This window comes from Cebus imitator, unplaced genomic scaffold (genome assembly GCF_001604975.1).
Source record: "Cebus imitator isolate Cc_AM_T3 unplaced genomic scaffold, Cebus_imitator-1.0 Scaffold200, whole genome shotgun sequence".
In the NCBI taxonomy this organism is placed as follows: domain Eukaryota; kingdom Metazoa; phylum Chordata; class Mammalia; order Primates; family Cebidae; genus Cebus; species Cebus imitator.
In genome coordinates this window covers 2,906,341-2,917,325 of record NW_016107515.1, presented here as the reverse complement: position 1 = coordinate 2,917,325, position 10,985 = coordinate 2,906,341, and the positions used below count along the sequence as shown (strand labels likewise).

At 44.8% G+C, this 10,985-nt stretch overlaps 1 protein-coding gene and 2 long non-coding RNA genes across 4 annotated transcripts in view; 1 reads left to right on the top strand and 2 right to left on the bottom strand.

The window, feature by feature from the left end:
- Positions 1-247: 247 nt before the first annotated feature.
- Positions 248-4,821, bottom strand: LOC108317332. The gene is made up of 3 exons (XR_001830702.2): positions 4,786-4,821; positions 3,427-3,517; positions 248-1,776 (listed from the first exon to the last, which is right to left on the bottom strand). It is a non-coding gene; the product is annotated as an uncharacterized LOC108317332 (long non-coding RNA).
- The window catches only part of CUNH5orf58 (chromosome unknown C5orf58 homolog), a 42,946-nt gene continuing 33,908 nt past the window's right edge, over positions 1,948-10,985 (top strand). For both annotated transcript variants that reach the window (XM_037745431.1, XM_037745429.1), the window contains exon 1: positions 1,948-2,431. Coding sequence is in view for 1 of the 2 variants with exons in the window: in XM_037745429.1 (XP_037601357.1) it covers positions 2,394-2,431 (38 nt within the window). In the remaining variant the exon portion in view is untranslated. The remainder of the gene's footprint in view (positions 2,432-10,985) is intronic.
- Positions 4,817-8,592, bottom strand: LOC119466709. Its single transcript, XR_005203279.1, has 3 exons — positions 8,009-8,592; positions 5,935-6,082; positions 4,817-4,840 (listed from the first exon to the last, which is right to left on the bottom strand). It is a non-coding gene; the product is annotated as an uncharacterized LOC119466709 (long non-coding RNA).

Below are 10,985 nucleotides of genomic sequence, written 5' to 3'. Positions count from 1 at the left end.
AGGAGGCAAATCCTCTCACATTCACAGTGCAGAAATCTTCTGCAGCAAAAGGTATGTGTTGGCTTGACTTCTCATTCCAACCTGAGGAAGCCTAATTGTGAAGGTGTTTGTTCAGTTGTTTTAAATTGAACATTGAATATGGAAAGTATAGGATTTTTACTTTTACACGCCGTAGAAGCATGGACGAAGTTGCAAAATCCTGCATGAAGGGATATTTCCTTCTTCCTCTTATGTCCTTTGAAATAGATTCATTTCTCCTTTGATCTTTTAATGAAAAATTAGCTTTTCTTTCTGGCAAGACCTTAGGGTGAGGTTTAGAACAAATTTCAGTTAGGCTCAGAGAGTAAATGCAGTGTCTGGTTGGGGTAGAATCATTGGCTTTGGAATTAGATCAGTGTGGGTTCAAATCCCAGCTCTGCCATATCTGTGAAAGCATAACTTGCAGATAGGTGGCCACAAACACCACAGCCATATGATGGTAACGTCTCTCATGCTGAGGAAGGACTATTTCCAGAGCACCTAGCTCAGCCCCTTCATGCTCAAGTTTCATTTAATCCTCTCAAAAGGTACCCTAAGAGGTAGTTTACATTTACAGAAGAGGTAGCTGAGGCTTGGGCCCCATATGGTTAAGAAATTGAGATGAGTTTAAGAATGAAGATGAAGTGCTTTGAAGCTGGACCTCCTAGACACTCTGACATATTGTTGGGTAATTATTGCTGTTACTCTTGACAGGCTAACCTCTTGGATAAGACCTTGTAATTTATATAATGCCGAATCTTATCTTCCTAACTGGACTGTGATTTCTTTGTTTAAAGTGTTTGCATCTCCTTCATCTCTGTATTTCTCATCCCCCTCAGTGGAAAGTGAATTGCACATTAGAGGTTCATGCAATATCAATTGAACTGACGTAAGTGGGCTTTGGAGAGCCTGCAGCTTTGGTTTTGCAACAGGAGACCCCTCTTTCCCTGTCTACTTGTCTTTAAAAAAAATCATCATAAATATGATGGACCCTTTATAAAGATAAACATATCAAATGCAGAAAATTCAGAAACTCTAGAGAAGAAGAAAATGATTTATAATTCTACTACGCAAAGGTATGGTTTTGTCTGATTTCCTTCCAATCTGCCTATGCAAAGATTTATGTTATTGATCTTTACAAATGTGTATATTTGCACATTAGTAGTGGAAAAAAAAACCTGAAAAATAATATAAGTTACTCAGAAGTTACTCAGAACATCACAACCAAGAGTTAGCTGTTGTTAACATTCTGACACACGTTGACTTGGCTTTACGTTTCAACCTGAGGAAGCCTAATTGTGAAGGTGTTTGTTCAGTTATTTTAAATCTAATGTTGAATATGGGAAGTCTAGGACTTTTGACTTATTCTTAATAGCCACATGATATTCCACTGTGTGGCTTAACCAAAAATCATTTAACCAGTTCTAAGTTGCTGGGCATGCAGGTTGTTTTCAGTCAGTTGCTTTATACATACCAGTGAAATAAACATCCCTGCTCCTGCTGCTAAAGGATTCTCTGGTCACTGACCCGGGGTAGAGGTAACTGGGGCAGCCCCACGTGGCTCTCAGACTTCAAAATCTGGGTTTCATCGGCCTTCCACTATTGTTCTTTTCAGTAGAGGTCTGTGCCACCTGTGCATCTGAGCCAGTCCAGTGCGCTGGATTCATCTGGAGGAGCAGGTTTCTGGCAAGGAGTTAACTTTGTGGGTACCCCTAGGAATCTCCTGCAACTTTTCTAGTGTGTTGGCTTCTTATTTCTCTTGTAGGCAGACACACAAGAAGAGAGGGCAAAAAATAGCAAAAGAGATTTTTAAAAAACTAATGTATGCACATAAAAACATTCCAACAGTTTAGAGAGAGCAAAAAAGAAAAAAGTCATCTCTCTCTCTCTTCCCCAGATGCCTTAGTCCCTTCCTAGAGGCTGCTGTTGTCCACAGTTTCTCCTGTTTTCTTCCAGAATTGTCTGCAGTCACCTCTCTATCCACACAATCATCTCTATCCACCTATGCATTTGTTCAGCTCTTTTTTTCCTATTTATGTATATAACTAGCTATTGATCCACCCAGCCATCCATCCGTAGAAAAATCAGGATTGTTTAAATGAATGGTTATCACAAATACAGCAGTTCAGAGGAGGCTTTAGGAGTCAGTAGCCTGGGTCCCCAGGCCAGCCACCAACCCACTTTATAACTTTGGCCAAGAGGCTCTGCTGCTCTCAGCCCGCTTCCCCCTGTGTACGATGAGGCTGACCACACTCCCAGGGGCGGTGCATGCGCCCTGGAAAGTGGAGACATGGAGCTGATGGAAAGTCCTGTGGAGGGTCTGCTCTGCACTCAGGCCTGCAGTGAGGGAAGACCCAGTGTGGTTTTCTACCCAAATGAGGGGAACAGAAGAGGGCAAAGGGAAGAAAAGAAGGTAAGGGAGTATACCCCGGCACCCCCACTGCCTGGTGGAAGGGACAGGGTGATCTTTCATAAACATTAGCTCATGTGTTTTCAGGGAGATAAGGTGTTTAGTAAACGTTGTTGGAGGAGGACCTGGCCAGGAGAGCCATCGCATGACCACCACCAGGACACGCAGCTGCCTGCTCGGACTGGCTTCGGGGGCCTCTAGCTCGGCTTGCCCAAAATACAGGAACCAGCAAGTGGAGCTGGCTCTATTTAGTGTAAATAGAGGCAAATGCTCTCGTGCTGAAGGACAAAGAGGTTGTGCAGGGAGAGGGACGGCAGCCTCCTCAGGTCAGGAGTCAGGGTCTGTGAGCACTGGGGCCCAGTATTTCCATGTGGGGTTCAGCTCCCTGGAGCTGGGGTTTGCCTCAGGGACTCTGTGTAGCACAACTCCACAGGGAGGCATTGACATAAAATACCATGAAAATGGTGCCCCCTGGAGCTGTGTGGCGGGGTGCCTGGTGCAGGCACAAGGAAGTGGTCACCATTTGCTTATAGAGCTGACCCTCTGGGATCCTAGGAAACTTGAGTTGGCCACCAGGTCCCCTACCCTCCACCATTTACCCTCCCTTCAGCCACAGGAGGGCCCTGGGCGGCATCAGGTTGGCACTGAGCAGTAATCGTGTACTCCTCCTTATCAGAGCAAGACTTCCCTTCATTCCCACACAACCAGGTCAAGGGTGGCAGTGGCACCATACGCCTTCCCTGAGCCAGTCCTCTCTGGACCCTTGCCAGGGAGCAGAAATGTCACAAACATACAAATCTGAGCTCAACGAGGAATGTCTTTGCTGACTCTCAGAGGCCCTAGGCATGGACAAGAGACCAGACCTCATCCCATTTTCTTTTCCAATTAATGTTCTTGACTTGTTAACAAATGAGGAAATTCTAACACAGATTTGCAAAAATTGTGATACAATTGAAACTTTTGCATTTAACAAATTAACGCTTTCAACACATACTCACCCAAACACACTGACTTGGCAATGGTATTGAGTCTGAACTGGAAGGCCTTCATGAATACTAGTTCCAGGATAAATTTCTCTCTGGCTCCATTCTGTCAAAGAAAGTGAGAATTTAGTGGTGATGTCCTTCTCACTGGAGGCATATAAGCAGAATGGATACCACTGAGGGGAATCACTGCATAGGCCTCAGGCTGTCTGGGAAATGTGAACTGCAGGACATCTCCAGCACCAAGGCATCTTTGGTTCTAAATCTAGTTGTAGAGAGGTCCTGGCTGGGTGCGGTGGCTCACGCCTGTAATCCCAGCACTTTAGGAGGCAGAGACGGGTGGATCACCTGAGGTCAGGAGTTCAAGACCAACCTGGCCAACATGGTGAAACCCTGTCCCTACTAAAAATACAGAAAATTAGCCGAGCATGGCAGTGCACACCTGTAATTCCAGCTACTCAGGAGGCTGAGACAGGAGAATTGCTTAAACCCAGGAGGCAGCAGTTGCATGAGCCGAGATCGCACCACGGCACTGCAGCAGCCTGGACGATGAGAGCAAGACTCTATCTCAAACAAAAAAAAAAAAAGAAAAAGAAAAGTCCTTTTTGCTGACTTGGGTGTGAGCAGAGGCAGAGTCTGGGAGGTACCCCAGTCTGAGCAGCTTTTCTGGAACTGCATGGTGTTTGATGACATGGATTGAAAATCCAATTTCCAGCCCAGTGCCAATTTGAGGTTAAAGGATATATTCTACTTTTGTCAATGAACTTTGCTTTTCTGAGCCTCAGTTTCCTCATCTGCAAAATGGGAGAAACATTTCCTGACTTGTGAGGCTGTGGTAAAAACTAAATAAGATAGTGTATGTCCAGGCCAACTCAGCTTCAAGCACACAGTTAGCACTCATATATGTGGCATGAGAGGTGTGAACGGAACGAAAACGCCGAGTCGAAACACAGATACAGAGCGGGGCATGGTGGTGCACGCCTGCAATCGCAGCTACTCAGGAGAATGAGGCGGGAGGATCCCTTGAGCCCAGGAGCTTGAGTTCAGCCTGGGCAACATAGAGAGACTCCATCTTTAAAATAAAATAATTAATTAAAGAAAAACAGGTGTGGGGAGAAGCTCTCTCTGGCTTTCCCTCTGGGCTCCAATTCCACTGCTCTAGAATCCATACCTGGCAGCCCCTTGCGCTCTGAACTCAAATGCCTGGCCTTACTCTTGCAGTATTAGAAGCACAGGCTTGGGTTCTGGGAGACAATGACAGGTAAGTGACCTCCCCTGGGGCTTCACTGTAGCTTCCAAACACATACAGATAGACAGATAGTATCCTCATAATAATAACTACCATTTGTATGGCTCTTATTATTTGCTACTTACTTTCTGTGTGCCCTTAGGCAAGATACTTAACCTCTCTGAGCCTCAGATTCCTTATCTAGAAACCAGAGAAAATAATAATGCTTATTCAGAAAGTGATTGTGAAAATAAAATTAGCTCATACATGTAAAACAGAACGGTGCTTGACGCACAGTAAATTCAAAATGTAAATATAATCAACACTATAAATACATGGAAACAATATAAAATTAGTTGTTGTTTGCCAGGCACTGTGCTGTGAGCATACGCATGATTCTCAGAACAGCCTTCAAGCCATCTACTATGATTAGAATTCTCATACGACAGTCGAATAAACTGAAAAGTGAAGTCAATGTTTCCCTCGACCACTTGGCCACTAATTGGCACATCCAAAATTCAAAGCTGATTGTCTCTTTCCAAAACCAAGCTCCTAATTTTTATGTGCTCATCAGTGTGGAAGCAAGAGATTAGCAAATATTACTTCACACCTCCTCCTTCATTAGGAGTTAAAAAATAAACAACCACACTGCAATGATGCCAACTACTAAACTTAACTCCATAGGAACCCTCTCAAGCTACAAGCAGATGGCATCGATCCTGACTTCGCTGCCGTGAAATCCCTCAGGAGAGCCCCACATCAGGGGTCCTGAGTTTGCAGACAGCCATTAGAGACATCCTTGCTTGGAAACAGCTGCCCTCCACCCTGATTTCACAGCTGGGGAAACAGGGCCCAGAGAGGAGATTCATCTGGTCCCTCCGTTTTATGCCATTCCTTCCCCCTGCCCATAACACCGCACCACGGAGCTTTGCCTCTGGGGGTCCGTTCATCTCAAATCCTTTTTCTGATTAGCTTGCCGTGCTGCCTGCCACCGAGGTTCTCATCAGAGCCCTCACAGGGCCTTGGCTATTTGAAAATTCTGTTAATTCGAGAAGTCTCTGCTGCTGCCCCCGCCAGCACCAGGCTCACCCATGTTTGGCTTTTGCATTCTTTCCTTCCTAATCCCATTTCTGGGCCTTAATTATGATTACACAGCTTTATTATGTAGAATTGATTTTAAGTAATGGCCCTAATTAAGAGTGAATTTTAATTAAGCTTAAGTCAGAGCCTGCCTCCGATTGCCAAAGATTTGCAGCCTGAGAAGGGGAAAGGCTCTGTCACTGCACGAAACTCACACGTGACTTTGATCTTCACACTGCTGGGCTGCGGCTGCCAGATGGGTTTATGCTATTTTCTGGCCTCAGGGTGCATTTCTTCACCAGGGGGCAGCGTGTATGAGTTCTAGTCCACCTTCCCCTTCCACCCAGAGGCAAACTTGGAGCCCTGGCAATAAGAAAACAGAAGTAGGGAGCCTGCACCTTTGGGGTGAATGTCATTCACACCACTCACCCTATTTTAGAAAATGAAGCTAGTCTGCTTTCCTCCAACTGCTCATGAAACCCATTCCACAGATGAGAAAACCAAAGAAGGCCAAGACACACACATGCCGTGAGGGCAGTGGAAAGGTTGGAAATCAGCTCTGTTCCCCATGCCTCCACCCACTCTGTTCCAACACAGCCTTCCAGTAAGTGGCAATCATCTCTGACTTGGGAGAAATCAACCTCCTTGAATTTCCTGCCTGACCACCTAAGCTCCCGCTTCCCCGACTTCAGTGGCTCACATGCTGTGAAGGGGGGGGGGTCATCTGCATAAGAGTGAAAAAAATCTCCAACCAACTTGTTTTCAAATGAAAATTTTATCTTATTTTTAAAACTGCTATAAAGCAAAAGTTATCATAAAAATGTTAAAAAGGAAATAAAACAATGTTATTAAATCCAAATCAGAAACTATTACCTTTTAAAGCCTTAAGACTAAGGCTTGATCTGTCTTTAAAAAACAGAGATGAGAAGATAGTTCAACACAACAGCACCAAACTGAGACTTTGTCCCTAAGATAATGGGAAAGACTGAAAAAGAGTTGGAAAGACAATCATTGTGTCACTATGTGATACAGTGTTATTTAAAGTCGTGTCCAGGTGCCACCTAAAATCGACTCTCCTTTGTCCAACACTTTCAGGGACATGAATCTAAACCAGTTTAGCACAGGGTTCCAGGCCTTTTTGCCTCTGAGTAATAATGCCCCTCAGCTGCCCTACAGATGACAAGATTCTGGACAGAAATCCAGCTCCCTTCACCCCAGCCCTGGCCCAAGGACAAGGTATGGGCATTCCTTCAGTGTTTCAAATAAAAACACAGTGAAATTAACATGTTCTCCAAGACCGGCTGGTGGAGGCTATTCATCTGCCGAGAAGGGACCTGGCCGTCTGGGTCCTGAATGCCATTGCCACACTAGAATGTCTTATGATTCTGAAGTTCCCACCCTAGAAAATCACCCACTAAGAAGCCAAGCTCTGAAAACGTTTTGATTTTTCTAGAGGGAAATGGAAAGTGAAAAATGGAATTCAATTACCTTGAAAATAAAAGGGGCAATTTCACTCACAAATGTTATACTTAAAAGCTCGATATGAAACAGGCATTCAAATAAGTCTCAGGCTAAGTTAAAAGAAAAAGGGGAAAAAGAGAAAATCATGTATTAATCCTCTTCCCTCTACCCCTTCTGACTGAGTCTTCCTTAGACTCAAAAAAGGTAAATGGACTTGAAACACGATTAAATAAGCATTTGTGACTTTAATAATCCAAGCCACAGAAGTTTTCTATAAAAAGTTGGGTATTTAGAAGACCCATTTGGTTAACCTAACTAGTCTAGTGACACAGAAACCAGCGTGTGTGAGGTGTTCTGAGCAGAGCTGAAGCAGGGACTGCCTATTTTTCTCCCAAAGATTTGGGGGTAAAGTTATCACCAGATCCTTCAGTTCAGCCAAAAACTCTGAGATGCCCAATATACTCCCACTTTCTACATCTAGGAAACGTCACTAAAAGAGAGGAAAAGATGATAGCCTTGACCGAAGTAGAAAGGCGTTACAGACACAGACACCAAACAACTCATCAGACATCATCATCCCATCGTAACCACGACACGCTCATTCTTCCTTTAAATGTTCATTCCTGCTACATCAAGGCAAGCCGTAGAAGTGGTTTTGTGACCACCATGATGGTTTCCCAAGGCAAATTTAGACAGCCTATTTTCTCCTCCCACAAAAAACTTCACCCAGACTCTCCAGTGGTTGAATTTCTATTCCACAAGTTACCAGCTGTGAAACTTGTGCCTCAGTTTCCCCATCTGTAAAATGGAGATAACAGTAGCACCTACCTCACAGGATTGCTGTAACTATTAAATGAGATGGTGCTTAGCACAATGCACGGCACATAGCAAGCACTCGGTGGCCGATCAATGGTAAACTTAAAACCTGGCTCGAGCTTACTGCTACGGTTTATCTTAGCAGCTCCTGACTTGTCTGTTAAGAAAAAATGTTCCTACGCTCAGAAGTATTCAACAAACCTACAGCAAGGTGGTGGGAGACTTGACTCTTCAAGCCTCCGAGGTGCTTTTCTGTCCTCATTCCAGTTTTCTGCCCATCACATTGGCCAAAGAGCTCTAGCCAGAGCTGAAGCAAGTGCTGATCACTTTCCTGAAAACCTGGCTGGCGGAGATGGGACGGTATGTAGCACAGGGAAGAGGTGTGTGTTCAGACAGCTTCCTCTTGAAAATCCATTTTGACTGTAGACCCAAAGAAAATCCTCGAGGCTACTTGTACACATGCCAAAATCCGCACACGTGTATGCATTTCTTCCTCTCTATGCATCTCTCTTGCACATCTGGCCAAAACCAATCCCTACAGTAGCATCTTGCGCATGTAGCTGTCCAGACCTATGATAAAATGCGTTGTTTCTCCCTGAGTGAAGCTTAATGCACCTCGGCCTGGGGATTTATACTAAGCAATAAAATCCACAGAATAGAGAAATGCAAATAGATTGTAGAATATAATATTATCATTGTCAACATAGAAGACTTGTTTACTGCCCCCCAAAAGAAAATACACCATAATGTCATTTGTTTCAGGGAATGTCAAAAGGGTTTCAACAACTAACAGGGCATGTTTCTGAGCAAAATATGCCCCATATATGATGTTAGAACACATATTGTCAGCGGCCACTCGTGTGTCTGTGTTCTTGCAAACAAACCTGTGGAACTGAGTCATGGAAGGTCACTTCCAGCCACCTCTCTGAGCCACATGGCACCCACCGAGCTCTGTTCACAAACAAACCAGACAGTATAGGCTTAATCGAAGAGGAGGCCCTCTGAGGCAGACCATACTCCATCAGCACATCTTGGGATGAGGTGTCCGAGCAGTTGCTGACTTGGCTTCCTGAGGAACTAAACAGAGTTGCGGTGGAGGCTGATTAAACGGATGGCCCATGTCGCTTTGGGCAAAGGGAAAACTTAAAGAGAAGATGCAGCAGAGCATGTGGGAGGTGACAACTCCATCTTTTCTCTTGGAGATATCCCTCAACTCCGCCTAAATGCTCAATATGCCCTGTTGTTTTGTGTAGGGATTTGGGTATGATATATTTCATTATATTACTATACCCATCTGGCAGATGGGAACCAGCACTTTTGTTGCATAGGATATTGACAACTTACAAGAGCAATTGTTTTCACTGATTTGTTCCAATAAGTCTGTTGTGTTGTACAGGGGTTTGGGTATGAATCAGACCCAATCACAGCAATTGTTTCATTTCTGTCTAGGAGGGCAAAATCTAAGTTTATAAGGCTTTAAACAGCCGTAATTACCTGAATGACATTTTATGTGAAAAATATATTCTAACTAGTTCTCCCAATAGCCCTAGGAAATATACCCTGGGTATTATCATGGCCCATTTACAAGTGAGAAAACCGAGGCTTGAGAGGGGTGAAGTGCATTATCTGTGGTCCCCTAGCCACCTGGAGCGTGGTCCCAGAGGCCTCGGTCCTGAGCCCGATCCTGTCCTGCTTAAGCTTACAACAGGGAAGCCCTTATGTGACCTTTACGGCCCCGTGTCATGGGGCCATCTTGACGGTTTGATAGGTTTTATCACTCCTACTTTACAGAGGAGGAAACTGATCCTTAAAAGAGGAAAAGCGTCTGCCCAAGTCACACAGATGTATATAGCTTGACTGGATTCGAACATAGGTCCTGATTCCACCTGCTGTGGGGTACAAAGGAGAGCTTGAAGGTTTCATGGTTATCCCCTTCACAGACAACCACACTGCCTATCACTGGGTGAGTTTTATAAATTTCAGCAACTACGTCAGTAATCTCATTTTGCATCCACAAATTTCTATTTTTTTTTTCCTGCAGCTCGATTGGACAGAGAATGTCCCGCATGTTTGAAAAGATGGTTCAGAAAGGAAATTTTGGCAAGCCCCAGGGTTTCTGCACCCAGGATGGACTGGATCATGACAACCACCTGCAATCAAAGAAGGAAAGAGGAAACCCTATCCTAGAGTGGAAGCTGTTTTCTCCCTTCAGGGATCAAATGTCATGACCCCCCAACTCAATCCTAGCGTGTCCTCCACAGACACCCTCTTGAGCTCTCACAATGCACCCTCCAAGTCATGGTGGGGCTCAAGGCCTTCACTGGGCTTCATTATCACAGGGTGAAGAGGACTCATTTATTGAAGCAACGGATATTGGTGACCAATGAAATTGATGACCACCATGACCTAGGCTGGGGGTTCAGTGGAGAGTAACACAGGCATCTTCCCTAATCTATCTGAGGCTTACAGATAGTGAAGGAAACAGAAAAGAATCAGATAAACAGATAGGTCAGGCCATAGAGTGCTAAGAAGACATGAAAACAGGGAGGTCAACATTAGATGCAGAGCCCAGGGCAGGCTTCCTTGGAGAGGTGACACTGAGCAGAGGACTGACTGGCTCTGGAAAGACCTTGGGACACATTCCAGGAGGGAGGGTGCTGAGCCCTGGAGAGCTCTGCTTTGGGTAGTCACTCTCATCAGAGTTTCCATGATGACACAAAGGTCACATGGATGCCAGAGTCTAATTTCAATCAACAATGAATCACGGCCACCCTAGGCACACCAACACCCCACTCCCCAAACCTCCACCGCACCCACCACACCTACGAGGGCAGTTTGTTTGACCAACAGAGAAAAGATTATTCCAAAATACGCTTGGTAAAAACATCTACAGAGAGGGTGAAGTTTCCAGTTTTTCCTTTAAAGAGCTATCCTCTTTGGATGTGCAGAACTTCTCAAAGGATAGCACCTCCTGTAAGGGTTTTGCTCC